This window comes from Mugil cephalus, chromosome 20, assembly GCF_022458985.1.
Source record: "Mugil cephalus isolate CIBA_MC_2020 chromosome 20, CIBA_Mcephalus_1.1, whole genome shotgun sequence".
Lineage (NCBI taxonomy): Eukaryota > Metazoa > Chordata > Actinopteri > Mugiliformes > Mugilidae > Mugil > Mugil cephalus.
This window is the reverse complement of record NC_061789.1, coordinates 8,956,784-8,984,776: the sequence shown is the minus strand read 5'-3', so window position 1 is coordinate 8,984,776 and position 27,993 is coordinate 8,956,784. Positions and strand designations below refer to the sequence as shown.

Genomic DNA, 27,993 nt, shown 5'->3' with positions numbered 1-27,993 from the left:
TTAGTGGATCATCTCACAGATACTTGATCGGTTCGGGATCTGGTGAATTTGGAGGCCAGGTCAACACCCGGTGCTGTTATTCACTTTTGATCCTAAAATGTTTTCGTGTGTGTGTCTGTGTCACTTCTGACATGTGCAACACATATACAGGATTGAAATTACCTTCCTAGACAGAAAGACAGACAGACAGACAGACAGATAGATAGATAGATAGATAGATAGATAGATAGATAGATAGATAGATAGATAGATAGATAGATAGATAGATAGATAGAATAGACTAAAGGGAAAAAAACATGAAATGACACATGACAAATGTGCAAAAAGGGATGGAATGAAAATATAATATACAGTGTAAATATAGATGTCACTTGTGAAAAGATTGACATCTATAGAGATCCTCAGGGTATTAAGTTCCGCACTTTGCCAGATTGGACCCTCTGGGGGTTTTGTCTGACACAACTGTTGTAGAGTATTTTATGTAACTTAGTGTTTTATTCTTTTTTTTTTTTTTAACCCTTTAAGGACTAAATTTCTGCCTGCAGATTAAAAAAAACAAAAACAAAAATAGCTTACGTTATTTGAATTACCGTAACTCAAAGTGTGGCTAAACACTGTGAAGTTGCACTTGCGAACACTGTGAAGTTATGGTAATGGCTGCAGGTTGGGGAGTGACGGAAGACCGGGGAGCCTCAGGAAGAGAGAGTTATTTGGAGGAACGTGTTGGTAAAAATGAAGTTAGTTAAACCCTTGAGATGTCACAAAGGTCTTTCAGACAAAAGCACAACTTTCCAGCGTTCAGCCACACATTGAATTTTGTCAATAGCGCTAACCATTGTGACCGTTTGGTTTTAAAGGGTTAAAAGCCCCTCTGTGAAGGATATTCAACAATTTAGTTGTATCATGTATACAATCAGTGCGTTTACATGCAGAGCTTAATCAAGCTATGCTCGAAATTCGACTTTCTGACTACAGTCCTTGTCCCAGTTTACATGCAGCGTAGAAAATCGAATAACTGTTCTCCTCCTCCACACTAGGTGGCGATATTTGTCTTTTCAGTGGGTTAATGCCACGTTAATGTGGCTCGCTTTCCGGTTGACCTATTACGTCATATAATAAACAAGATTCATTCATGCAGCAGACCGGCATTTCAAACAACAACCAGACAGATATTACTACATTTTTTTAATCTCGTACGTAATGTGCGCGCTACGTCTGATGTAGGTAAGATATGCGCTATCCCTCAGATGGTTCCTCTACCAGCTCTGTTTATCTTCTTCTTCTTCTGCAATTTTTCTTGGTTGTTTTTGTTCCGGGGTCACACACCAGTGTAGCAGTTGTGGAGCATGCGCACACGCGTTATCCGATTGAAAAATGTGATTCACTGTGTACATGCCGGAGAAAATTGAAGTCCAATCGCATTATCTGGGTGCCTTAATAGGATAATGAGAACTCCGATCTTAATCGGAGTAACGTGTTTACATGCACTTAAGTTCTCCTGTTACAGTCCCATTAAGGGAATAATTCGTTTTTTTTTTGTTTTTTTTTTGCGTGCCACGCACTAAATGATGACAAAGACGTTTCTATTTCCTCACGTTTTCCATTTCTAACACTCCACCACAAGGGGGTTACCTTCCATCTGCATGGATCTTTTCCCTGTGCCACCCCAGAACCTAGGACCGCCTCTGCAGATAACATCTGCACCAGGAACAGTTTACTTTGGACCGTAGGTTGCCCGGGTTGCTGTCGCTCTTAAAAGACAGATAAGCTCGTTTCTGGCAGGAGTCCAGAGCTGAGGCAGAACATGTGTTGCCTCAGGGCTCGTATTTCTTAAACCACGGTTTTCCACATTTTGAATTCAAGTGCAATGACTTTCTGTTCAAGGGGGGATTCCAGGTAACACCGAACAGCCCCCACATGTGTATCAGGTTCAACCACGAAGAAGTATTTCTCATGTTGCGAAACTACGACTTTGGCCTTTCAAAGCGAAAGAAAGAAGCCGGATCTGTTGAGAAACATTTAGGTTTAATCGTAAAATTAATCGATAGCTGGAGCTTGAGTTTACATCCTGAAAGCTGAAATGATGTCAGAGGATAGGCCAACTCTGAATGACCAAATAAGGAAACTGACACATGTAAGAGGAATTTATTCATTTTAAATGAGAGGAAAAGCTGCGGCGCGCTCGGGTGCGTTTGGGTCCGCCATCTCTCTCTCTCTCCTTCTCCTCCTCCTCCTCCTCCTCTCTGTCTGTCTGTCTCTCTTTCTTTTTTAATTCCGTCTATTTTAACTGAGGCGGGAGGCACGGAGACACTCGGGGGGAGGCAGCGGTGGACACATAATACTGCGGGAGCTGCTCGGTGTTTCTCGAGGAAAGAGAAAAAAGAGGAAGCAGTTCCGCCCTCAGAAGCTGCCTGGAGGCCGAGGAGAAAAGAGCAGAAACAGGAGAAGAGGAGCGAGCAGAAGAAAAAAAAAAACACACGCACACACAAAGAAAACAGAAAAGCATTTTTTTTCGTTTTTCGCTTTTTTCTCTCGGATGGACTGTTTATCTCCTCAAGTCGGACTTTGTCTCCCAGATGCGGCGCTGAATGTCGTGGTTGCTGTGCGCAAAGAAAGAAAAGCGTCGTTGTAGAAAATGATAAGAAGTTTCTGTTTGAAGTTGCGCCGATAAAACTTTTTTTTTTTCTCTACGTTACACAGGCGGGATACGTCGAGTTCTTTCTTTACTTTTTCTTTTTTTGACTGAGGAGTCCAAACCCTGGAAGTTTCTTCTTTTATATTTAATTTTTATTTCTAAACCGAGTTCAAAATGAGTGGAGAAGAAGAAAGATTCAAACTGGTGGTTGTAGGAGGAGGAGGGGTGGGGAAGAGCGCTCTGACCATCCAGTTCATCCAGGTAAGGACTCCACACAACATGTGTCTTTAGCTTAGGGCTTTCTTCTTGGAGGTAAGTGGTCGACCTGAAGAAATAAAGACCCCAAAAAAAGCCAGGAACGAAGCTGAAACTAAGGCGGTTGGACTTGCTCGAGCTGCTTTTGCTGCTCATCTACATTACTTCTTCAGCTGTAAACCACCCACAGATGTTTCCAATGAAAACCTAACCCCGCACCCCCACCACCACCAGACATTTTGAACTGAAGAAACTAATTGGACTGGTGGTGAAACATCTTCAACCCAGCAAATCCAGCTGCTTTAGTTTTCGCTTTGTTTTGTGGGGTCTTTATTTTTATCGGGAGGCCCGTCCAACTGACTTTCTCTTCTCAGAGGTAAGGGTTCAAATGGTCCACTGAATGGACGTCCTAACAAACTGAAGACCTAAAACGTCAAAACCAAGCTAAACAAAGGCAACTGAACTCGTTCAAGACTCTCGGAGTTCATCTAAGTAATGTCTTAAGTTGTAAAGCGCCCACAGATGTTGCTAATGAAAACCCAACACCCCCACTAGACCTTTAGGAGTTAACAACCTCCTTGGATGGGCGGTGAAACGTCATTGAGAAAGCCCAACTGCTCCAGTTTCTTTAGCTTTTTCTTTGGGGTCTTTTAGGTCATCATGAGCCCGTCTCGAAGGTTTGTGTTCAAATAGTCCATTCGACGGGCGTCCCTACGAATTAAAGACCTGAAAGTCCAAACGCACGCTGTTTGAAGCACAAGCAACTGGATTTGTTGGGTTTTCTTAAAGACGTTTCGCCACGCATCCAATTAGCTTCTTCACTTATTAATGTTTAATGGGACGTTTAAGTTTTATTAGCAGCATCTGTGGGGGGTTTACCACTAAAGAAGTTACTTGGATGAACTCAGAGCGTCTTGAAGATAACTCAAAGAAGTCCAGTTACCTTTGTTTAGCTTCGGTTTTGGGTTTTAGGTCTTCAATTCGTAGGGACGCCCGTCCAACTTGAACACATATCTTGAAGCAGGGAAAGTCAATTGGACGGGGTTCCTGATGACCCAAAAAGACCCAGAAGAAAAAAAAACAAAACATTTCTTTGAGTTTTCTTCATCCAAGTTACGTCTGAAGTTGTAACTACCCACAGATGTTTATAGTGAAACCTAAACTCTCCACATTTAGACATTTAGAACTGAAGAATCTAATTCTTTTCTTGTCCTGTCCAATTTTCTGTTGTGTTGAATATGTGTACAGTCAAGAAGAGGGCTGCAGGGGACAATGACACGGATGAATGAGAACCTTGACAGGCATATTGGTTGACAGTTGACCTATTAATGCTGTAAAGATCAACCTACGTTTTGGAAATCCTATCGAAATATCGCTTTTTCAGAGAAAAATGAGAATGTTGAAGGGAATTACGGGATATCGCAGGACTACATTTTACATCTCGTGCGCAAAAGACCTTTCAATGGAAACGCGTACAAAGTGCAATGTCAAAAATATCGCTTTGATTTTGCATGCAGCTAGTGTACGTTTTGGAGTTTGAACCATAATGACGAGATAGATCATGTGTTTAATTGTGCACGTCAGTAGGTCAGTAATGAAAGTGTTGAGATTCTCAAACAGTCCTCCATTGGATTGTTGTCCTAATAAATATAAATCCCATAGAACAAAGCTTGTTTGAGACATTTCCCCAACACATCCATGCTGGGGAGTTTAGGCATACATGCCAGTTCTCACCTGCACCAGGCAGACAATTGTCATGTGAGTTTCAAGTGTTTACAACCCACAGATGTTGCTAATAAAACTGAAACTACACCAGTCATTTAGGACCGAAGAAGCTACTTGGATGAGTGGTAGAATGTCAAGAAAGTCCATTTGGCTTGTTTTCACTTTGATGACTGAAAATATTTACATGCCTGTAAGTGTCTAGACTTTTACTAATATAGAAACCCTCAAACTATATGCCCCCTTTTTTTAAAAATGAGGCGAACCATTCGTGTATACTCCGAATTTAAGCAATCTTTTTTCCTACCCTCCTGGCAACGTTGGCTTCCATCCCGTTGTTGCACATGATAAAAGTCAAGTTGGAACTTGCTTGCAGTGGTTAGTCCATCACAGCGAGCTCCATGTCTGCTTCATTAAAGTCGTGTTGGATGGGCGTCAGCGCGGTATCAGTTCTGGAAAAAGTAAACAAGCAGACGTGATGTTTGTGATAACCAGCTGCCTTTTGAGCGGGGTTTTGGTTAAAACGCACCGCAGACCAAAGATTTCACCTGCCGAGACTTGTATTTGATTGTAAAAAGCAATAATTGGTTGGAGAGTCTTCTCAACTCTAGCAATGACTGATGTGGGTATTGATCTTGTTGTAGATTAAAAAGATAAGTCGAAGCTTCAAAGAACAAAAACAAATCTGGAAAGTGATTAAACCCGTTGTAAATTTGAGAACACAGCTAATAGAAGTTGCCGATTTATTAGGTACACTAGCAGAACAATTAACAGTAACATTTAATATTAAACAAACCTTCACAAAGCAAAGATTAAGAGCAACACTCTTCTATCTGAATGATTTGTTTTCACTACTGTACCTAATGAAGAGGCCATTTTTATTCGGGGACGCACAGTTTCATGGTCTCTGAGTTAATCGGGAAACGATCTTGCCTTTAGCCACATTAGTTTTATGGGCGGAGGTCTACTACGAGATGGTGTGGAAGTTGGACAGGTCACACATGACCTCATGAGCTCAGGTCTCCAGCAAGTTGCCGCTGTGCTTCATTTAGCAAATGTGTCAAATTTGCGCACTATTTTCAACACACTTTTATTAGATTTTAATGAGCAGGCATTGCTATTTAAAGGACCATTTATCACGTTTTTTTTTGATAAGTTTTGAGATTAGTTTGTCTGGTGAATGTGGGCGTTCCTCCCCTCTTGGTAACTACTAGCTTGGCAGCAAGTTCACGTAAGTTAATGTTATAAGGTTATAAACAGTAGATCCCATGAATAGAAGCTACAATACTACTCCGGGTGTAAAACCTTAAGTCTGTAAGGACACACTGTAAGACGTTTTTTTCCCAATTTTACCCATGATTCCCAGTTGGGCAAAGTTTGAACCAGTCTGTACTAGTTGGGGACGATTTGTAGTGTATGTTTCTATTGTATATTTGTTTTAGCCGAATCTGGATGCAATCCGGTAGTGTGAGCTGATCACCAACCCAAATACAAACACGTGTTGCCAAAAACCAATGAGAAGGAGAGGGCGGGACACAGGAAGTGGCATCAGAAGACGACGGGAAGTTGCGGGAATACGAAAACAATGCTGGTGAACAGTGAGAGCACACAAAGCGAACAGGAACCACAGAAATGGCCCATACACACATATATATATATATCGTTGGTTGCAGTGCATACCAGAGCTGTCGTCCTTGAGAGAGTTTGATGTGTTCGTTTGGCTCTGGTTGGCCTGTGATCCCTCATCAGGAGCAGTTAAATGTGTGTGGTCCCCAGTCTTGTAGTCGTCATACAAAAATCTGCCGAAGCCAGTGTGTTGGTGTGCACCCCTAGTCTTTTCAAAATGTGTAAAGACTGTGAAAGTTGCGTAGTTTGCCCCCAGCTTTAAAATCACTCGCGCTTCACTCAAATTATTGGTGTAACAGTATAAAATGGAAATACTTACAAAACTGTGCTTGTTTTTGTTGGGTAATTATAGTTTGTTTTTTTTAGCTAGAATTCAAGTTTGTACAAGAGGTTTGTTGGAATTGTAACTTTACTAAGATGTCTGTAGATGTCTGCTGCTGTACGCTATACGCTTTATAATGTTATTCATTTTAAATGTGTCCCACAGTCCTACTTTGTGTCAGACTATGACCCCACCATCGAAGACTCCTACACCAAGATCTGTACCGTGGACGGAAAGGAGACCCGGCTGGACAGTAAGTCAGCAATGAATGAATCATGCAGTTGTCAGAGGGATTGCAGGGTGTGTGGAAGGTTTTTGTTTGAAAGGGTGTGTTGCTTTGTGATTCGATACGAGCCAGGCAGTGTGTTTGCTCTCTGGAAGTTTCATTCCCTTGTTAGGACTTGTACTGTGCCAGTGCTGTCAGGATAGACTGCGTTGGGTCACACTGGTGTTTCATCGCTCTGTAACATGTGAATCATCAGATTAACTCTGCGTGGAGCTGCTGTTCCTTTGCCGTTTTTTTCCACTGTAATTTTGCTCCACTTTGAGAATTGTGTGTTTTCTTTTCTCTACACCTCGCCCATCAAAAGTATTACTGTACACCAGACGACACAATTCAGAGAAATGCAAGCCTCTTCAGAGAACAAGTAGGAAGTCATTATCGCTAAAAACCACTAAGAAAAACCACTCATTATATGTTTGTCTTTGGGAGATGTTTACCCAGATGTTGCAGTATGTGCTGCTGGTGGTTTAAAGGCTTGGGCAAGCGCATCATGACACGCACACACTGTGTCTAGTCACTAATTCTGTCAAAATCCTCAACAGGATAATGTGCTTCCTTAACTACAGTCTGCGCTACTCATACTCATAGGGTCATATGACATGAGTCAAACTCATAAAAGATGTTTTAGTCTGTTAGTAAAACACAGTGAGCACATACTGAGTGCTTTTCGCTCTAAAATTTACAGCGGTTGCTTGAGACGTAAATAAATGTCTGTTATATTCAAGCCCCTGTCAAACAAGTTCCTACAAAGGTAATTTAGAGTTTTAAATCTGTTTGCTCTGTTGATTTATTCCTGTGCTGGTGCACTTGTAGCAATGTGTTTTGCAGCAGAGAAATGAGGTTACAGATGTAACCTTGGTTCTGTGAGTTGTAATTCCCCAGATAAAAAAGTAACTTGATATTCAGACAGTTTTACCATGAAAAAAGGAAAGACGGCTGCTTATAGGTTGCAGTTTTTTTGTTTGTTTGTCTGTTTTTATCATTGGAGAGTACTGAAAGAAGTCATTGAGGGACTAAAGGCATAAATCATACCTTTGTGCATTTGACATTTTTGTCAACAACTAACTGAGCTTATACCTGAGCTAGGGATGGGGAAAAAATATTGGTATGGCAATAATTCGTGATATTTTTTCTCCCGATATAATATCGATTTTGAATGTCTTAATATCGGTTTTAAAAGAAAAAGAAGAAAATCATGTTTTGTGCTGAACGACTTCCGAACCTTCACCACCACTTCTTCTGTACAAGTGCAACAAATTGGAAATAGATCATTTGTCCAATGAATTATCACTGTCATCTGATGTACATATATACAATGTGTATTTTAAGCTGCATTTCAAGTTTCTCAGTGAACTATGTAGAATGTTGCGATATGTCGCAACATCATAATATCACAATAAAGTATCGTATCACGACTCAGGTATCGTGATACATATTGTATCGTGAAGTCCTTGCCAATTCCCCTAACCCCTAACCTGGGCATGTATTTAGTCTTATTTAACAGCTAACTACTTTGTATGATATTACCCCTAAGTTTATTTATCTGCAATACATTTTGTGTGCAAATACACTCCGTTACTGAGGGTTAACACTTTTTAACCTGTGTCTCTTCGTGTCAGTCTTGGATACAGCGGGTCAGGAGGAGTTCGGAGCCATGAGGGAGCAGTACATGCGCTCAGGAGAGGGCTTCTTACTGGTCTTCGCAATCAACGATCGGGGCAGGTAAATGACCAGTGTGTGTGTGTGTGTGTGTGTGTGTGTGTGTGTGTGTATGACTGTGTTTTCACTCGACAAACTTTTTCTGGAATCTAGGAACCTTTGGGGATACTCCAAAGTGCAGAAAGTGGAGAAATTATTTTGCCCCCACAGAACAGGAACTTTAGGGTTGAGGTTTGTAGTGCTGAATATTTGTGCTTGGTTGACTACTAGTAGTAGCATTCATTTAATCACGTAAGCCCTATTTGGACATAGTAAGCAATAAGTTACATCTGTGCCTAGTAGGAAGTTCTGTGATTTAAGGGTGAGTTTTTACTTTTTTGAATCTTTTGTTGGATTTGAGTTTTTTTTCTTGTCACTTAAGAATTATGAAGGATGTGCTGTAATTCAAAGCTTGGACAGATGTTGCGGCGCAAAGTTGAGATGTAGCTGAACTATTCACTCATTTAGACCATAGGTCTTCAGCAGCGGCAAAATTGTTGGTTGATGGTTGGCTGTTGGTTGATTAGACATTTTTTTGTATATTTTTTTGAATTTCCCCACAAATTTAAATGATTAAATACACATTAACATGAATCCAACATATTTTAGTAAAGGGATAGTTTAATATTGAATGCAAAATGACGATAATAATAATAATCTATATTCATAAATAGCACTAGTTTAAAATATACAGTAGGTAGGGGGTCCCTACTTAATCTTTCCAACAGTTTGGGGGTCATTGAACTGAAAAACTTTGAAAATCCGTGATTTAGTCACATGAAACCATTAAATCAACCATTAATGTGGTCATCGCCAAAAGGTGGAGCTGATTCCGTATCGGTTGAAACAAGCCTCAGTTATGAAATCCTAGCGAGAAGTTACCAGACTCACATTCTCATAAGATGTAAATTGCGTGTGGCCACGTCAGACTGCTCATTTCTTTTGCCTAATCTCGGTTTTAATTTGAATTACCTTCCTACCAAATCAAATTTGCAACCGAGAAAGTCGGGGGGGAGGGGGGGGAAAAACTTCACCACAAACGAGAATGGATGCAAAATATCCTCACTGGTGAAATCTGTAATAATATGCTGGTTATTATCTTATCTTTGAGTACATTGCTGTTACTTATTATAATGTTCTACTCCCGTTGTATCACTGCATAGTCTGCTAGAGAGATGAGTTTCCCAGCTTTGACATCTACTTTATAAATTTGATCTATATATAAGCAGCCCTAAGAATAAAATAATAGAGTTAATGTAAGATAAAAGATGCCCTCTATAAATACCATATACTAAGTGAATCAATAAATACTGTAGTGCAGATGTAACCAGTCCCATAAAAACACAGCAACTTTCTGCAGAACGTGGCCAAATGCTATTGGTTAAAGAAAAGTTCCTGGGAACTTAAGTTCAGATGCTACGTTACGGAAGGTTTTAGCTTTTAGAGGTGGGCACAGAGAGCTGAATGGTTTGTGGACGTGAACATGAGACGCTCTGTCTCTGCGGCCGCCTGAGTTCCTGCCAAAGAGGAAGTGCAGCCGTGAGCTGCCGCTGGTGGTGCGACTGACGTAGGCCCTCGCTGTCCAGCTGTTATTTGAACAGGTACAGGGAGCGGCCCTCGGCGCCCTGGACAATTAAACCAGGTTAATGAACACACACTGGGCAAAAACACGTGCGAGTCCCGCGGCAGGGAGCGTTTGTTGTGGGTGACGTGAGATTACAAAGGTGCTGCTTTTCGCCGCTTCTGATGGTTCACTCTCTGTTTTCATGTGGTTTGCAGCTGAAATACATTCTCTCCGGGCTATATTAACAGTGTCGACATAATGTCCAACCACTCCAGAGCTCTGTGGTTAACAGGTCATGAATGGGTAATGAAAAAGTTTAACATTGTGACTGCCAGTGACGAGTAAATAACTTTGACCATCTTGTGACAGTTCAGTGTTCTGCTGGAAAACATTATAATCATCTAATTAACATCTATATGAAGGTTCAAAGGTTTGAATTGTCACAAGATGTTCAATGCTGTTCGCTTCTACTGTCAGTGGTCTTAATGTTGTGGCTGATCAGTTTATGTACTTGTTTTTTTTAAATGAAGTCCATCTAATCGGTTTATTTTAAGTACAACTCAAGTTCAAACTAACGAATTGTTATAAGATGATTGTTTATATGCAAACAGAACTCGTGCGCTGCCGTCACTCGGGACCACAATTTATCGCCGTTACACTCCGTCTGTAATGAAAGCCCAGCTTAAAATTAAAAGGGTTCTCTCCCTCCTCATTGTTTCTCTCCCGACAGCTACCACGAGGTCCAGAAATTCCACACCCAGATCTTGAGAGTGAAGGACCGGGACGACTTCCCCATGGTGCTGGTTGGAAACAAGGTCGACCTGGACCAGCAGAGAGTGGTAACGTCCTCACGCAACACACGTCCCGTGATGTCGTGCCTCCGCTGTTACCGGAAGACGGCGGCGGTGCTGTGGGAGTGGGAAAGTCCGGGGGATCTCATCAGCGTTTGTCGGGGGAGGTCGGGAGATGTCAGGGAATTCGCGAATCTCTGGTTGAGTCCGACTTCGGTTGTTACGCAGGCTAATGCGATTAGATGACCTGGGAGAGCTGGAAAAACCATAGCAACAAATCACGCTAAAAATAAACGCTAAATAAACATCCTTCGCATATGCTCCGCAAGTGTCACGGAGGAAAACCATAGAGGCAAAACTGGAGCTCATCTTACTGGAGGTTGATCTTTGTTTACTGTGTCTGCAGATCTCCAGGGAGGATGCTCAGGCTTTCGCCCGAGAGAACAGGATCCACTACATGGAGGCTTCGGCGAAGAATCGCTACAACGTGGACGAATCCTTCCTGGAGCTGGTGCATATAATCAGGTAAATGGAGTAGAATGGAAAAACCTTTATGTGCTTCACAGTGGGGAAATTGGGGCGAGAAAAAAAACAAGAATAAAGAGTGGCAATGTAAAAAATAAACAAAGATAATAAGAAAAATACAATGTAAAAGTATTGGCTTATATACAAAAGGTATTGAATTGCAAACATAGTGGTGTTTCCCAGACAGAAGTTGGATGTTCAGGTATATTTCATCTTAAAAACTCTTCACCTTGTTGCCTTGTTTGGTGTCAGTTTTTGTCAACCTCACATGTTTGACTTTACAGTTATTTTTTCATTTAGACAAACTGTATTAACACCTAAAACCATCAAATCTGAATAGAGAATATATTGAATATTTATCTTTTGCGCTGACGGGAGAGCTGTGCCTCAGTTTCGTTGTGCAATGTATATTGTTATGTGCTGCCGTGCAATGACAATGAAGACTCTAATCTCTAATCTAAAAATGTTACATGTTTCACTGTGAAAACCACAAACATGTTTAATGAACCATTTTTAGAACTTATAATGTGATTCTAAAGTGTACATTTCGAAAGTTTATGTACAAATTTAGCAAACAACAAAGCTACGTGGAACTTTTAACACGCAGGAAATTCAGTACAGCTATTATCATACGTCTCAGTAAGTAGCAACGTCTAAATGTCTCAAATCTTTTCTCTGTTGTCGCTCTATTTACTGAATATAGCCTCACTTTGCCAGGTCATTTCCTGATTGGTTGACGTGATGCGTTTTTCCACCAATAAGATCCAGCACGTGAAGCTATCTTAGCGCTCTCCTCTTGCTAGCGTTTTAAACTTCACAGTTTCTCTGTGCACCAACCACGGCGGCAGCGTTCAGGAAACAGTGCGGTGGCGTAAATTATTTATATAAAGTCTAGTTTGACTTGGTCAGTCGACAAAACTAAAAACAAAGCAGCTGGTATACAGTTTGAAGCTAGCGAGTTAGTGACGCTGCTTTTTGCTGCTACGTCGTCTTGAACACATCTGTCAACTCAAGAAAATAAAAATAATATTTAATGTCATTGTCATTGGGCGGTTAAAGCCGGTTCTTCTCAATTTGTAGCTTCTTATCGCTTGATATATTCTTTACCTTAAGCTGTGATTAATATGAGTGTTTTAAAGGATGCGGATGGAAAAAAAAAAAAAAAAAAAAGATGGCAGCTATTTTGGCTCCTGCCACAAAAACTGTACAAAAAATGCTTTCGTGTTACAAATTAATTCACCAGTGCCGACAGCTGCAGTTGAATCTGATTGACGTCCCTGGATTGATTCAAATGAAAGAGCATTTTCTTCTGTTACATATTTCGGTGCCGTGATCAGTCAGTGCAGAAGCAACATGGTGGCCGCCGTTCTCTCGTCTGCGCTCAACCAGTATCCGATGAGCGGAACGTCACCGTGTTCGCACACACATCCCCCTAAAGTGGTTTCTTCTCTTCTGAATTCGCAGGAGGTTTCAGGAGATGGAGAGTCCTCCTCCTCCGACTCATCACACGGGGCAAAAGAAAAGTGGCGGCTGTCCCTGTGTCATCCTCTAAGCACTGTTACTATGGACACCAAAGCCTAAAGCCTCTACAGTTTGTCCAAAGATGTGTGTCTGTGTGAGTGTGTGTGTGTGTATGTGTGTGTGTTTGCGTTTGCGAGAAAGGGAGAAAGGAAGAGAGAAGCCGTTTTCACACATTCGCTGCAGCCCTGAACTTTTCCCACAACCACCCGGAGGAGCTGTGCGCGAGAAACGTCCGAATCCCCCCGGGGATCTGGGTACAAATACGCGCTAACGGAGCAGGTGGTCGTCCAGCGAGTCTGGCCCACCTGCCCCCCCCACCGCCCCCCCTCCATCGCCTAAACCAAATCTCTCGTCTGCTGCATGTGTGAAAACGGCTACAGAGAGTGAGAGAGGGAGAGAAAGAGAGAGACCGATAAGGTGCGCCATTATCTTTCCAGATGGTTTCATTTGCACTTTTTGCCGAAAGCAAACTTTTTAAAAACCCGTGTAATCTTTTGTAATAACGAGAGAGGATCTAAAAGGGAGAGGTGTCGGTAGCAGCAGGGTTAGTGTGATGCAGAAACGGGAACCGAGAGAAACTGCAACCCGGTGACACAGGCCGACAGTTGTATGAAAGCAGAAATAATCTTTCACGCCATCACCTGTCACACAAAAAGCTGCTGTTGAAGCGGGACGCAGCGTCACGCAGTTACAGCACACGACGACTCGCTGTGTGCAGAAAATCACTGATCAGTTAGAAACGGTTTATTTTCAGTTCTAGGTCTGTAGGGTTAACAATGATGATGATGATAATAATAATAATGAAATGAGCAGACATTTACATGTAGCATTTCAACTTGATTGTGAAATGTGGCACGCCCAAAAGATGAGACATCCGTGTGCTCATGTTCCATACCTTCCTGCAGGGGGCAGCAGAGACCCATTAATTTAAAAGGGAGGAAACAGAGAAGCAGCTCCAGACAGTAGTCATGTCTCCAGCTGCTGCATCATCGCCTTCTTTCCACATAAAGTGACAAATATTACAAATAAATAAATAAATGCATAGATAACAGATATAAATTTGACCATTGTCTCAACTAAGCGGATAAGAAAGAGGTTAATTTTAATGTAAAACCTCAACCTGACAGTGCAGTATTCATTAATCAAAAACCCAAACGTTTCTGTGTTGTGTTCATTTCAGATTACACTTGACTACAAATAGTACACTCTGTATATTTGTATTGTTGTCTGTATTTGTGATATATGCAAATTGCATTTTGGTACTTGCATAATTTTTTCCCCCTGTTTATCTACATTGTCCATGTGTAAAAAAAAAGCAAATAAAAAAACAAATAATTAAAAAAAAAATAGGTATATGTATAAAAACAAGAGACACATCAGCTCGAGTAGATATTGAATAGTCGTTGAAGAGTGTTAAATCTATCTCCCTGCTCAGTCATGAGCTTTCTGTAGCTGCGTCATCAGTACACGGACGGTTTAGTCGTCTTTACGAGACTGGACTGTCTCCAGACTCTGTCTCCTCGTCTTTGTCAGAGTGTCTCTTCTTTGCAACAGTCCAGCTGCGTACGAGGAGCCCGAAGGGGATGTTTCTGCAAGATTCACTCTTGTACGAGCAGCGGGAAGGTCACATGATGACAACTAAGCCATCTCCATGGCAACTGAGCGAGCTCCTTTTGCTAAACTCATTGTTGTGAAGTGGAAACTTACAGAAATAGCTGAGCGAACCTTGAGTCGAGATTATTATTATTCTTTTTTTTTTTTTTTTTTTTAAAGGACCTTCATCCTTCAAGTAATATTCCAACATTGCCAGTGCAGAGATTTCCCTTTTATTTCAGTGTACGGAGATAGTATTGAAACTGTTTGTGTGCTTTTTTTTTTCTTTTTTTAATTGTTTTTGGCAGTTGGACAAAAATCACAGACATGATTTACATTTTCAGACACGTCCCTCTCTGCTTTTTATTTGAAAGAACATATTAACTCGTTTGAAAGATGAAAAAAAAAAGTAAATCACTCAGTCTCCTATCTTCTACATGTAACATTTCACTTTAGTTTCTCCTTTTTAAAAGGAGTCGTATTTATATCTACCATTCCAGCTGCAAATCACATCATCGGTTTTATACAGTTGTAATAAAAGTCTAATCACTTTTATATGTCATTAAAACATTTATCGGAATGTTTTCTTGCATCTTGTGTCTTTACGCTGCCGTGTCTGTTTTGTGTTGCAGGTTTTAATTGAAAATAATTCGTGGTTTTATACTATTTATAACTATATCTTAGATAGACATAGATGGCATCATACAGGTTAAATATAGCAAAAATAGAATAGAGATAAAAGCAAACTCTATCTAAAATACTTAACCCTTCATAGGGCACTAATTGAAATACTTTAACCTCCTGAGAACCCGCGTCCTCATATGGGGACACTACGTTTTAGGTTTTATCACAGCTTATTCTGCTTCATTTAAACCCGTTGTCTTCATTAGTGAACGTTTTAGTCTGCCATCTAGTGGTAGAAAATAAGGATGGGTGATACTGGGAATTATTGTATCGATCCGAAACCAAGTAAATATAGGGCTAGTATCGCCGATACCGACACTTTTTTTCTTGAAATATCATGATCATTGAATAACTTCGTATTTTTTCCTTGAGTTCGTTGATTATGATATAACACACGACAAATATTTTGAGGCAAATAAGCCTGTTTCTATTAACTAATTACAATATGAAATAAATTAACAGTATAACAATTAACAATTCCACTTTTGCGGAACACAATTGTTTTAGAAAATGTCATTAGTACAAAATAAGAAAAAAAGGAACAATATAACAAAAATATAAAAATAACAATGTAAAGAAAAGCAACAATGTAATGATAAATAAAAAAGAGTAAAATGTTAGCTCATTCATTTTCCACCAAAAAAAAAGTGTGTAATTGTCTTCACTTCTAAGTAACACGAGTTTCAACAACGGCATCAGTACCAGCTGTGCGATGAAAAGTTTAGGTCTCATAGTGCTAGTATCGATCCGATACCATCCGTGATATCGGTATTTAGATGGTACGCCCAGCCCCAAGAGTAAATATACTGGTCGTAACATGATAGCGGATTAATTCTACAGACGATCACAGGACAAAAGTGGACGAGGTAGAAAACATCATTGAATTTTACGGTTGAAACTTATTCATTTATTCTTATTAATGTTTCTAGTTTGATATGACGCGCAAATTTAACGAATCTTATCAATAGCAATGAGCTACAACGTTGCTAATTAGCAAGTGCTCGTTTGAGGACGTTGGGACTTCATTGTTCTGTCTTTGCTCGGCCATATTCAGGCATTAAAATAAACAGTTTTATATTATGTCACACATTGGCGACTTTATGATAATATAAATAATGAAATAATCCCAGTGTCCACATATGAGGACTTCGTGTTCTTCAAAAACTACTACTTCCCATTTTAAGAAGATCTTTAGTTTTATTTTTCTTAGGCCCTACTAATCCTAAATGCTGTGGAGAAATTAATAACAGACCAAATGAGAACCAATTTAAAAATGTGTTTAGAAGTTACCAAATATGGCTCCTCATCCCATAAAAGGTTGAATCATTAAATTACTATGTTGGAAATTCTTAAAATGACATAACGTCCCTGAATATATAACACAGAATCTATGAATAAGGAGATCTTTTTCACTTCAAAACTTCAGCACTTCTGCGTTAGGTTACTTATTGGACCAGAAAAAGTCCACATCTTAAACATTTTTTTCAGGATTTGTTTATTTTCATTTCCAACATTTATTGATTAAAAATGTTTTAATCTTTCACATAGTTGAACTGGATATGAGCAGTCAACCGCGATCTTCTGGCTCTGTAACAACATTCCAGTTTTAGTGGTTTCATAATTGTTATCATTACCCTTTGAAATGAGGTGTAGTTTCTATCTGGGCTTTAAGATTTAAGAAGTTAACAATACAAACACAACATTTTGTGACGACGGTTGAATCACAATCACAGCGTACGCATGCCGGTCTAAATAAACATCAGTGCCTCCTCTCCTCAAGCTGAGAAACTTGACTTATTACAAAATGAGTTTTGTAATCAGTAGTTTAATCCCAGTGTCATTCTTATAGAGTCTGAATGCACATTTCTACTATTGTCTACTGTCAGTCTCTTATCATCCGAGAGCAAGTACCAATAACCCAAGTATATTCTAGAGTTAACTTTACATAGAAAAACAGAACATTTATTCAGTAATTGGCATCAATTCCCTGCTTTATTTAAGTGATGGTGTCGATGGTAATTTAAGTAAACGCCACTTTTATTTTGAAAAAAAAAAAAAAGTATACCATCTCTATAAGACAGGGCTGCATGTTTACAGTAACTAATTTGTTGGCGTTCTCTTTCATCAATGGAAATGTTAATATTTATTTGACTAATTAACTAATTAATTAATTAGCATTTAAGATAGATAATGAACCTGGAGACCTTTAGGAGTGTCTACTTATTTCCTGTCATTATTGAATGAATTTCTTTCAAAATAAATAAATAAATAAATTTTAAAAAATCTGGATTTATTGCACGCTGTGTGATCTATCCATCAGTTTCCTTCTTTGAAAACAAAACAAAACAAAACAAAATAAGTCAACACCTCCTTCCCTCCTCTCTTTCCGTTCGTCATTAATGATGAGCAAATCAAATAGGCGGACCTGGCCGGTGTGTGGTGAGTAAAGAAAGGGTTGAACCTGCAGCTGTACAGGTCTGTGGGGGATCCTCCCTCCTCCTGGTATGTTGCCAGACTGGTTTGTGTGGTTTATCTGTAGGGGAAAAAAAAGAAAAAAAACAGCACAAGCAGTTTGAGTCACGGTAGTTTCACTGCACAAGGAAGTTAACTTTGAAGAAACTTTGGTGCCTTCATGTCTCTGAGAGCTCTGAGAGTCTAGGGGCGTGTTTCACCTGGACAGCCGTGACAGATGGACCGAGCCGCGGCCAAGTGGGGCAACTGTGTCGGCCAGGTGAGAGTTAAAAGCTTAATGTTCGTCGTTGGTCGGGCCCCCGGGCCGTATTTTGTGTGTGGGATCATTTCCTGAAGATGTCTTCCTGGTTCTTTTCTGTGTAGTTTGTGACTTCGATGGGAGTCTGGTCAGTCGTGGGGGTGACTGTGCTGTCCCTGCTTCAGGTGGCCCACTGCTCCGTCATCCAGAGACACAAAGCAGGTAAACCACACCCCCCCTTCCTCACTCAGTTGGTCACTTCACACCACACTGACAGTAGAAACAAACCGTCACTTCACCATTTGTGTGTCCTAAGCGGCGTCTTATGAGTGTTTTTGTAATTATTTGTGTGTGCTGATGCTGAACTGAAACCCGATCATTTAATTGTTCACAATTTAACTCTCGGGTTTCGCCTGTGTTTGAAAATCTACACATGGTCTGATTAGTCTGCAACGTGAACGCCTCCCCTTAAAGTAGCTAATCTGTTGGTATTAAGTTTGTAGCAGCTTATTCTGCCTCATTTAAACTTTTATCCTCATAACTAGGTACTAGTTAGTGTAAAAAACACGATAGAGGGTTCATTCTACAGCCACTCACAAGTGGACAGGATCCAAAACCTCAAAAGCAAATTTTAACAGTTGAAACTTTTTTATATATGATAATTAATTCTATTCTAATTCGAGTTATAACTTCACTAATTAGCAAGTACTCAGCTGAGGACGTTGGGACTTTATTATTTGCACAACATTCAGACATGAGAATTAACAGTTTTATATTTAGTTACATATTGTCGACTTCATAATAATATTAAGTGAAATAATCCTCGTGTCCACATATGAGGACATACATTTTATTTATTTTTTTCCCAAAAACGACTTCCTGCTCAAAGACAATGCTTAGTTTTTTGTAGTTCTTAGGTCCTCCTAATCCCAAATAAAGACAAATGGAGAAAAAATATATAAATATATTATTATACTAGTGACGATACATGAACCATGAATGTCTCAGAGGAAAAACTAAATCTACACCAACATGATTTAGGCAGTCTCACGCACACAAGCGCATCATTTCTCTTCCATCTGCAAAAAATATAACGAGGATGGAGAATGCTTTTTAAAATGCTCGGTTAAGTGATCCACAGAAAACTAAAATACGGATCAGCCACATCAGGCAGTCTTAAGGTAAAATCCTGCACAGCTGCTTGGGCTGATGTGTCTAGATAACCTAGATATCCTTGTTTCCCTCCCTGAGGTGAATAAATTAGTCAAACAAAATCAACGACTGATCCAAAATTGGTTAAAAAGGAAACACACACAGCCCATAGCAAAAAAAAAACCTGTGACCATGATTATGTGTTGGTCCAGACACGTATTGTGTAAGATTAAAAGAGTCCATTATGTTTAAAAGACCTTAAAAGTCCTTGACCGAGAGACCAGGGAACATTTCATCCTTGGGTTTCACTTGACTGAGCAATATTTAGTTTCATTTCTCAGCCAAACTGTAGCTTCCCCCCCACACTAAGCCTGTACAAGGTTTCCTGCGGCTGAACCCCAACCTCCGTCCTGCAGGAGAAGACGTGCTGCTGGACGAGCAGGCGGCGGTGTCCTTCCTGTCCCGCTCACTGCTCTACAACAGCTGGGACTTTGAGCTGGTGGTGCCCGACAACCTCCAGAGGGAGTGCATCGAGGAGATATGCAGCTACGAGGAGGCCCGAGAGGTGTTTGAGGACGACACGCAGACGGTGACACACTTTTTTTTAGCATCACTCAGGCTCACTTAGCAATTACAATAAACATACTTAAACTTTGCTCTTTTTTTTACTTTTCCAGAAACTATTTTGGGAAGATTATGTCAACAGTCACGGTAATACTCGTTAAAAGATTCATTATGTCCATTATTATTATTGTCATTATTATTATTATGAAATAACGTTTCTGTTTCTTTAAAGACTCTGCACCTCCCGTGGATGTGTCAGGGCTGGTGGCGGGGCTCGTGGCCATAGTGGTGGTTGCGCTTTTTGCCACCGTGCTGGGAATCTACTTCTACAGAGCCAAGAAGAAGAGCGCACAGAGGTCGGGCCGGTGAGTTTGATCTCTGGTGTGGAACTTTTGAACATTTTGAAAACAAATCTGCACAGGTTATATTCGGTTAGGATGAATAACATGAAAAACTAGCTTCGGTTTCCCAGATTTGCAACGCTTGCGACTAAACTGCCTTGAAATCTGACTTTTTATCCAGAGCCCCAGTGAGAATGGCAGCAGACGGACGCCCAGACGCGGAGACGGTGCCTCTGGGTGCGATCCCGGCCCCGGGCTTACCCAGCTACAATGAGGCTCTGACTCGCAGTGGGCAGCATGATGCCCCACCGCCACCTTATTCTGGGTAAGAGGGTGCTCCACTATGCGCGCAGACATAGGGTTTTATAGTTCTCAGAGACACACCATCTACACTGTACTCTAGATTCAAATCATGGGATCAATTTGAATGGGAACTAAGCCTGCAGGGATGGTTCAATTGGCAAAGAGCCTGGATCAGGACGCTGTCATATGACCCACAGCGCTTGTTGCTAAGCTAATGACAGAATGAAATGAAAGCATGTATGTGAAGATTCCCACTCATCCAGGTCCAGGGTATATATATATATATATATATATATATATATATATATATATATATATATATATGTAAAGCTACAACAGAGCTTTAAAAGCTCTTTTTTTGTTGTTGCTTCGCATCTATTATACAATCATTTGCCAGTTCATTAGGTACACTAGTAAAAACAAATTAATTCTAATATAAAAGGCTAAATCTGGTTTGTTGCACCACTGATTTGTATTATGTTGTACCATCACATGTTTCTATTATTTTGACAATTACCATTGTAGTCAGTGGGCGTGGCTAAATAACAAACACTTTTAATTTAATCCAGTTTAAGCATCATAGTCCTTCTCCTTCTCAACATAAACTGAATATCAGTCATGATAACGGTCATGAAGTTGAGAATTATTAGTGCTCTTGACATGCACTGGAGATTTTCATCAATAATGTAATGATTTTGATTTATTTGTATCTGGCACGAGATTGCAGAGTGATGCACCTCCTGTGTGTTCACACCAAAAACACAGCAGCAGAAACCCTGAAACCAGTAACACAATACCGTATTAACCTGTAAACAAGGACAACTCCAAACGTTTCCTTTTGCTTTTGAGCAAATAAGTACGTTACGAACACATTTATGTTCAGTGAACTGCACCATTACACAACACGTAATGAACAACGGAACATTTCTTAAGAAAAAGAGGTGCAATTTCTGTTCAGTTCTAGGTCTCAGTGTCAGCTAAAACTGTGTGAAGCCTGTGAAGAGCAGTTACTTTTATAGGAAACGTTGCATTTGCACTTTGCAGATTCATCCCCCGGGCCAGATTAGACCCTCTGGAGGGCAGCTTTTGGCCCGAGGGCCATATGTTAGACACCTGTGCCTTAGATGTTCATGCATCAAGGAGACTCTCGACAAGAAAATTAACCAATACCTTCCCGTCTTTGACCACAGGGGGGCGCCATCAGAGCCTGCAGAGCCAGGAGACAACTAATGAGAGGACTGGCAGCGCCTCTTCATTACCCCCGATGGGAACTGGTGGTCTGAGAGAACTTTTAAATATTGTTTTGCCCTTCTTCGTTTTTTTTTTCCTCCCTCACAAAAATATAATAAATGTATAAATAAATTGTATTTATATTTTAGTTAAACGAGATAATGCTGCATAACGTGCGCTTCCTTGTCCACCACAAGATTGTGGACTGGGCCGCACCGTGCACCAAACTGTGTTGTGTGTAAAGAAGAAAAGAAAAGAAAGGGACAATCAAATTCATGAAGAAACAAAAAATTTGTTTTATATAATAAATTACATAACAATTACACGGTCAGTTTTTTGTTTTTCTTGCAACTTGTCGAGCCAGCAGGACAACGTGTGGATTCACTACTTGGGACTGAGGAGGATGTGAGCAGCAGATGCATCAGATGCAGATGCGTGTTTTTTTTTTTTTCTTTACGTGTTGCACAACTTGCGTGGCTGTTGCTCGCAAGCGGCCCGTGTATTGTATCGAGGCGGGCTGCAGGGAGCCCGAGTTTCGCTTTGACACGCCGCGTCGTTGTGCATGACAAATTATTTGTTTGTTTGCGTGTGCAACAGAGAAGTCGAGTGTGTGTGAGTGTGTGTGAGAGAGAGAGAGTGGAGATAGAAAGAGAAGAAAAAGAGAGAGAGAGAAAGAGAGAGAGGGGATGAACGTCAGCCCAGTCATTGCTCTTAAAAATGGCGTCTTGTGAACAAAATGAGCGAAAATAGCTGATGGTGTTGGTGGAGCAGCAGCAGCAGCAGAGCAGCTGTCTCCTCTGGATCAACGTGAACATAGCGTCGCTTATTAAAGCTGCTGGAGGACGTGGAGCATCTGTTCTGCGGCCCATCAGCTTAACACGGGAGACAATAGACAGTGAAATATATGGGGAGAGGAGGAGGAGGAGGCGGAGGAGGAGGAGGGAGGAGGAGGAGGAGGTGCTCCTGGCTGCTGTGAAACCCCCACCACCCCTCCTCATCCTCCCTCCTCCTCCTCCTCTCACTCCTTCTCCTCCCCATTCCTCCCAGTCCACAGGCTCGTCGGGCAGAGAAATAAACAGAATCGGGGCGCTGAGAAGAGAGAAGACATTCCTCCCTCCCCTCCCCCTCGCTATCTGTCCATCTTCACCCAGCCCTTTCTTTCATGGAGAGGAATTATCCCGCTGCAGGGTTCGGAGATCTCGGGGCTGGGACGGGATGGAGTTACGACAGATCGACCAAAGCAAGGTAAGCCTCAAGAAGCAAAAAAAAAAATAAAAAAATAAGAATAATAAAAAAGCGAAAGGGGGAACGGAGAAGCAAAGGGGTTTGTGGGAGCTCACATGCTTCTTCTAATGGGTGCACCAGTGGGCTTAAGTAGTGGCTCTTAACAATGCCATGGTACACAGCGGTGCCTGAATGCGCCTCTGCATTCAGCCAGGCTGCATACGGTACTGCTACACCACGGCCACCAGGCTCAGGTACAGCCCGGCGTATTGTCATTCGGGGGAAGGGGAAGGGGAGGGGAGATGAGGGGAGAGGAGAGGAGGGGAGGCAGGGGGCTGTCTCTAACTAAAATGCATGGAATGCGATGGAAGGTTAATAGTGATACGGAGACGGAGGAGAGGGGAGAAGCGAAGAAGGGGGATGGGTTACTGGAAGTGTGTTATTTATATATATATATATATATAATATAAAAAAAAAATAGAAAAAGATAGATAATATCTGCACCGCATTGTCTCCGCTGTACCTTTTGTCTCGATTTTGACTTAAACGCAGTGACAGCTCGCTCACTCGCAGGCTCAGTGGCAACGCAAGGTTGGTCTCCACACACTGCTAATTGGAGGAAATCAAAGCCGGCGTCTACCGCAAATGATAAAAATAAAATAAAAAGCAGAAAACCCCCCGCACCGTGCGCGTGCAGATGTGACAAACACGCGCTCCTCATTTCAGCCTTTTTTTTTTTTTTTTTTTTTTTTTGCAGAGACGGTGAAAGTAAAGGGAAAATATTCGCCCTTGCTTGGCTAATTAGGGTGACAGCAGCTGGATTTGTTCACAAAAAAAAAAGAAACGACGAGAAGGTTGACACATATTAGTAAACAGTACTTTACAATAATAGCACGTGACTCCGTAAGTGTCACCTAATTAAATGGCAGGTAATTAACGTAAAGCTAATATCTACAACATGCGGTACCGTTTGGACATTAGGCAGCTTTTAATCAAGTCAGGTTGCATTTTTTTGTTACCTTGAACAATTATCGTGTGTGTGTGTGTATGTGTATGTGCGTGTGTGTGTGTGAACATGCAGCTGCAAACTGGTTCCTCTACTGGGGCTGTGTTGTTAAACAGCAAGCTAGCAATTACCACACGCGAGACGCGTAACGCCGCCGACAAAAACTAAAAAAAAAGCACCGCTCCGTGAGTATTAAAACTGCTGTTAATTAATAAGCGAGAAGGCAGGGAGTAACCCCTTTCTCCCCGCAATTTGTTTTGTTACACGTCCGTGTGGTTTGTTGTGTGTCACAATGAAAGCGCGGCCTCCGGTCATGCTAAAGTTAGCTAGCTCCCGTTAGCGGTCGCCTTGACAACCACATCAGTCTTCCGTCAGACTCCATGGATTCCCTCTCTGCAACCTCAGTGCACTTCTCTCTAGCAGGAGTGGTGCATGCTTACACTGTATATTAAGGCAGTTTATTCCTCTGATAAAAAAAAAACGCAAAAATAATATATAATCTACTTTTTAAATTCATGTTTTACTTACGCTTTTCAAAGGCTTGGTACGTGGCAGACTATTCGCATACGAGAACAGACAGTGCACAATTGCGTCTAGCAAGAGACTCAACATATTTTTGTCATGAAACATGAAAAAGATAAGGCAGCAGATACAAAAGAAAGTGGATGCATAATAATATCTAACTAATATATGTGTGCACCCATACATAAATACCTGCACACACATATATACCTAACATGCTTCTACCTACACCATGTATCCATGTTGATGGGGTGAACAGTATTAAAAAAAAAGAAAAATCAGTCTTTAAATTATCACCCAATTGAAGGGAGACTCGTAAATACCACAGCCACAAATGGTATTTATTTTCTTCAAAACATCTGAATAGAGCGATAGTAAAGGTTTTTACTGCCTCATCCATCCTTCTCTGCTCTGGTGCTGTAGTTAAAATGTGCATGTCCTTGCTTTCGGTAGTACACGGATGCCTCACCCAGCTCAGGCTGCAGTGAACTTAATTGATATCCTCTGTTATGAAGTGACTGTTAGATTCGCTCCAGGTACTCTGTCACCAACCACGTCCAACCCCGAGCAAATCAACAGCGGCATCCGCCGCAACAGTTATTTCCATCCGCAAATGAGCAAATACTTCATAAAATATGCACGTTTTACACAGGCGTTCCTTTGTTCTGGAATAAAACCAGAAAAATGCTTTGTTCAGGAGATAGTTAATGGTGAGATTGCCTTGACAAATGAACTTAAATGTACCATAATTCACTGCACTATGCCTGTATAAGGTTAAAAAGAAACTAGTGATGAGATAAATCTTGTACAGGAAGACTGCATAACTGCATCAGCAAATGTCAACAGGACTTAATAAAGAGGGAGACAACATTATACAAACGCTGCATATTAAATAGAGATTTTCTAACACTATGTGAAGAGTCAGTGATACTATGGATTAGAACTGTAACATGAATATGTATGAGATAATATAAGGTGTCCTGTCACACATGAAGCAAATGAATGTCATCAGATCTGATAATTTTAGTCACGAAAATGAGTCTCTTAAAATTAGAATAGAATTTCTCCTGCTTGTCGTTGGATAGTCTGCACTCAATTGCCGAAACATTAGGTACAGTAGTGAAAATTAATGCATTCTCTTATAACAGTCGTGCATCCTTCATGTTTGATATAATGTTCAGTTCATGTTGAAACAGTGCAAAGAAGGTGTTAATTCAACTGGAGGATCATTTTGGAGGATGTTGTTTATGGTGCTGTTAAACTGTATTGAATTAAACGCTAAAGTGCTGCTGTTATTCGCGTAGCCCACTGACCAACATGTCAATATGATACTAAAATAATCAATACAGCACAATACAGTCCAACAGCACTACGTACACACAGCCTCCACGATGAAAACACCAACAGCTCCCGGTTATTTTAAACTAATGCTGAATACCATAACCTTCATGAAGTTAAGATTTAGTTCAAGGCAGATATATTCAAATGAATTAATTTTCACAAGTGCGCACAATGAACTGGCAAATGAAGGGAATTTCATATCAGCAATTTAAAAAAGAAAGAGGCAACTTCTAAAATGAGAAACTCTTCTGGCCAGGAGGTTTTGAATGGCCGTTTTAACAGGAAGGAAAGAGGAAATTACAACGAAAGAATAGACCAACTCAAAGCTCTTAACCTTAATCGATAAGCACGGTACAGCAGCTGTACTGTAATACCTGCGCTTTCTTTTTTTATTGTTTGAGTTAAATTGAGTTTACCCACAGTCAAAGCAGAACACAACGGCTTATTTGGACTAAAGTTTGGACAATGATGTCTGACCACATCAGACAAACTGATTCTCTGTAAGGACCTCTGAATGGGATATCAGTGGCAGGTTACGATTCCGAAACGGTCTAGTGCTCAGGGAAGTGGGATTGAAGAGGTTTGAATCCCTGAGTCCCTGGGTGATGCATGTTGCTGCCCACTGGTTGTTCTCCTTATGCGTTTGTGTGCGAATTTATATATTAAATTTCCAAGTATAAAATTTATATACAGTAAAAATTGTTCTTCAGCAGCAAATACAACACTTGAAGCAAATGAGACGCATTCACAATTTATGTAACTAGAACCTCCTATATTATTTTCCTATATTTTTTGTCTTGGACTCATCAAACAGTAGGTTAAATAAAAGGGTTCTTGTAATGTCTTTGCAGTGCTTTTCAATTGGTGGTAGTAAAGTAAAAAGACACTCTACTTCAGTGACTGTGCAAATTCCTTCTTGCCACCATGATCATACCTGCTTTGGAAGAGGTAGTGTTTTTTTATATAGCTGCCATGACTTCACTGTTAGTTCCCTTTACAGAGAGTATTTAGAGTCATATTTGGAAGTTTCTAGGTGGATGGTTCCTCTATCGTTAATACATCATTGACGATTCTTGGTTATCATCATATTGGCGTCAGAAACTGTTCTTAACCTTAATAAGATAACGTGAGAGTAATAATGATTGGACTGTAGATGCCTTATTGCTTTTCATGAACAAAAAAGACACTGTGAGATCATTGACCAATTAAAAGTATCTGCTCTAGTTCAGTGCCTCTGATCAGACCAGCAGCATCATTAGAGGTGTTGGCCCAGCCTGAGGGAGGAATCCTGGACACTATTCTATCATGAGCTCTATATTCCTCTTTCTCTTTAATTGTGGATCGACTGCTCCAGCAGAGCTGTGAGCAGCCGGTCACTAATAAGATGCCTTCTGGTTTACTAGGCTCTATTAATGACTAGATACTCACCTGTAGATACTCACCTTGTCATGTGAGTGCCAGGTGGACACCATCTGTAGGTGTTCCTAATAAAATAAAAAAATAAAAAACTCACCACCAGTCATCTAGAACTGAACAAGTTTCTAGATTAATTGATGAAACGCATACAGCTGCTTTTGCATTAACCTTGTTTTTGGACCATGGGACCTGAGAACCTTCACGAACACACCAGGTGTTTCATTGTATTTCCATTTAATTTAATATTTCAGTGTGGGTCTTTCAGCGTGGTCACTGTCCCGACCGATCTATTGGACATTTGGTGTCGGGGTGCCATAGTCGGGGTTAGTTAAGTTCCTTACCAGTGGTTTGCTGCTGAAATGAGAGAAGTTCCCCAGATTAAAGATGAGAAGGTTTAGATGTGGCTTTGACTTTGGTGTTAGTGACCTTCTGATTGATGGCGTAAGGTTCCAGCTTGGTATTGCATTGGTGCTGCATTGGGAATGTGTTGGTACTGCATTGGTGCAAGAAGAAGTTTAGGATACCCGTCCATTATTTGTTCTGTTCTGGTTACTTAGCTTTTCCTTTGCCACAGAAAAAAGCCTGTATCATTTCTCTTCAGTGAGCGGAAAAGTGCTTTTAATATGTTATAAAAATACATGTAAAGTGACCAATTTGACTAATTAACTCTTCGATTGGAGCCTTAATAGTTGTCTTGGTGCTTCAGAAAGAATTTTGCATTTGCTGTATTCTGTTCAGATAGATAGATTTATTCTGCATTGTGATATCTTCTCTTATTTTTTCCTGCAGTTTTATTTTTCATTGTGATACAATAAACAGGAACTGTGGCCTGTATTCTAGATAAAGTCGGCTTGGGACTAAAGTGTTGTTGGTTTGAATCCCTTGACCAGAATGGAAATCTGTGGGTGGGTGCTTTTCCTTCCCTCAACATTGGTATCACATTTGTTCATGGTTTTACTTAAACC

At 40.7% G+C, this 27,993-nt stretch overlaps 3 protein-coding genes across 3 annotated transcripts in view; all 3 read left to right on the top strand.

Annotated features, from left to right (window-relative positions):
- The first annotated feature begins 1,997 nt into the window (after positions 1 to 1,997).
- Positions 1,998 to 15,115, top strand: rras (RAS related). The gene is made up of 6 exons (XM_047572936.1): positions 1,998 to 2,896; positions 6,726 to 6,813; positions 8,463 to 8,565; positions 10,836 to 10,944; positions 11,303 to 11,421; positions 12,886 to 15,115. Exons 1-6 carry the CDS (start codon positions 2,810 to 2,812, stop codon positions 12,971 to 12,973), a joined length of 594 nt encoding a protein of 197 aa, XP_047428892.1. The 5' UTR covers positions 1,998 to 2,809; the 3' UTR covers positions 12,974 to 15,115.
- A 2,644-nt stretch (positions 15,116 to 17,759) lies between these two features.
- Positions 17,760 to 21,842, top strand: prrg2 (proline rich Gla (G-carboxyglutamic acid) 2). Its single transcript, XM_047572935.1, has 7 exons — positions 17,760 to 17,950; positions 18,055 to 18,151; positions 19,498 to 19,670; positions 19,759 to 19,792; positions 19,878 to 20,010; positions 20,168 to 20,311; positions 21,480 to 21,842. The coding sequence occupies exons 1-7, from the start codon at positions 17,909 to 17,911 to the stop codon at positions 21,517 to 21,519; spliced, it is 663 nt and encodes a 220-aa protein (XP_047428891.1). The 5' UTR covers positions 17,760 to 17,908; the 3' UTR covers positions 21,520 to 21,842.
- Positions 21,843 to 21,957: 115 nt separating this feature from the next.
- prr12b (proline rich 12b) overlaps positions 21,958 to 27,993 on the top strand; it is a 29,643-nt gene continuing 23,607 nt past the window's right edge. The window contains exon 1 of the mRNA XM_047572934.1: positions 21,958 to 22,764. Within this exon, the coding sequence (XP_047428890.1) occupies positions 22,682 to 22,764 (83 nt within the window). The 5' untranslated portion in view covers positions 21,958 to 22,681. The remainder of the gene's footprint in view (positions 22,765 to 27,993) is intronic.

Bases quoted from the DNA above. Each gene is read 5' to 3' on its own strand.
- rras (XM_047572936.1), top strand. From the start codon at position 2,810: ATGAGTGGAGAAGAAGAAAGATTCAAACTGGTGGTTGTAGGAGGAGGA. The intron at 2,897-6,725 runs GTAAGGACTCCA...TGTGTCCCACAG, and splicing joins TGACCATCCAGTTCATCCAG to TCCTACTTTGTGTCAGACTA. The intron at 8,566-10,835 runs GTAAATGACCAG...CTCTCCCGACAG, and splicing joins GCAATCAACGATCGGGGCAG to CTACCACGAGGTCCAGAAAT.
- prrg2 (XM_047572935.1), top strand. From the start codon at position 17,909: ATGGACCGAGCCGCGGCCAAGTGGGGCAACTGTGTCGGCCAG. The intron at 19,671-19,758 runs GTGACACACTTT...TTACTTTTCCAG, and splicing joins TTGAGGACGACACGCAGACG to AAACTATTTTGGGAAGATTA. The intron at 20,312-21,479 runs GTAAGAGGGTGC...CTTTGACCACAG, and splicing joins CCACCGCCACCTTATTCTGG to GGGGGCGCCATCAGAGCCTG.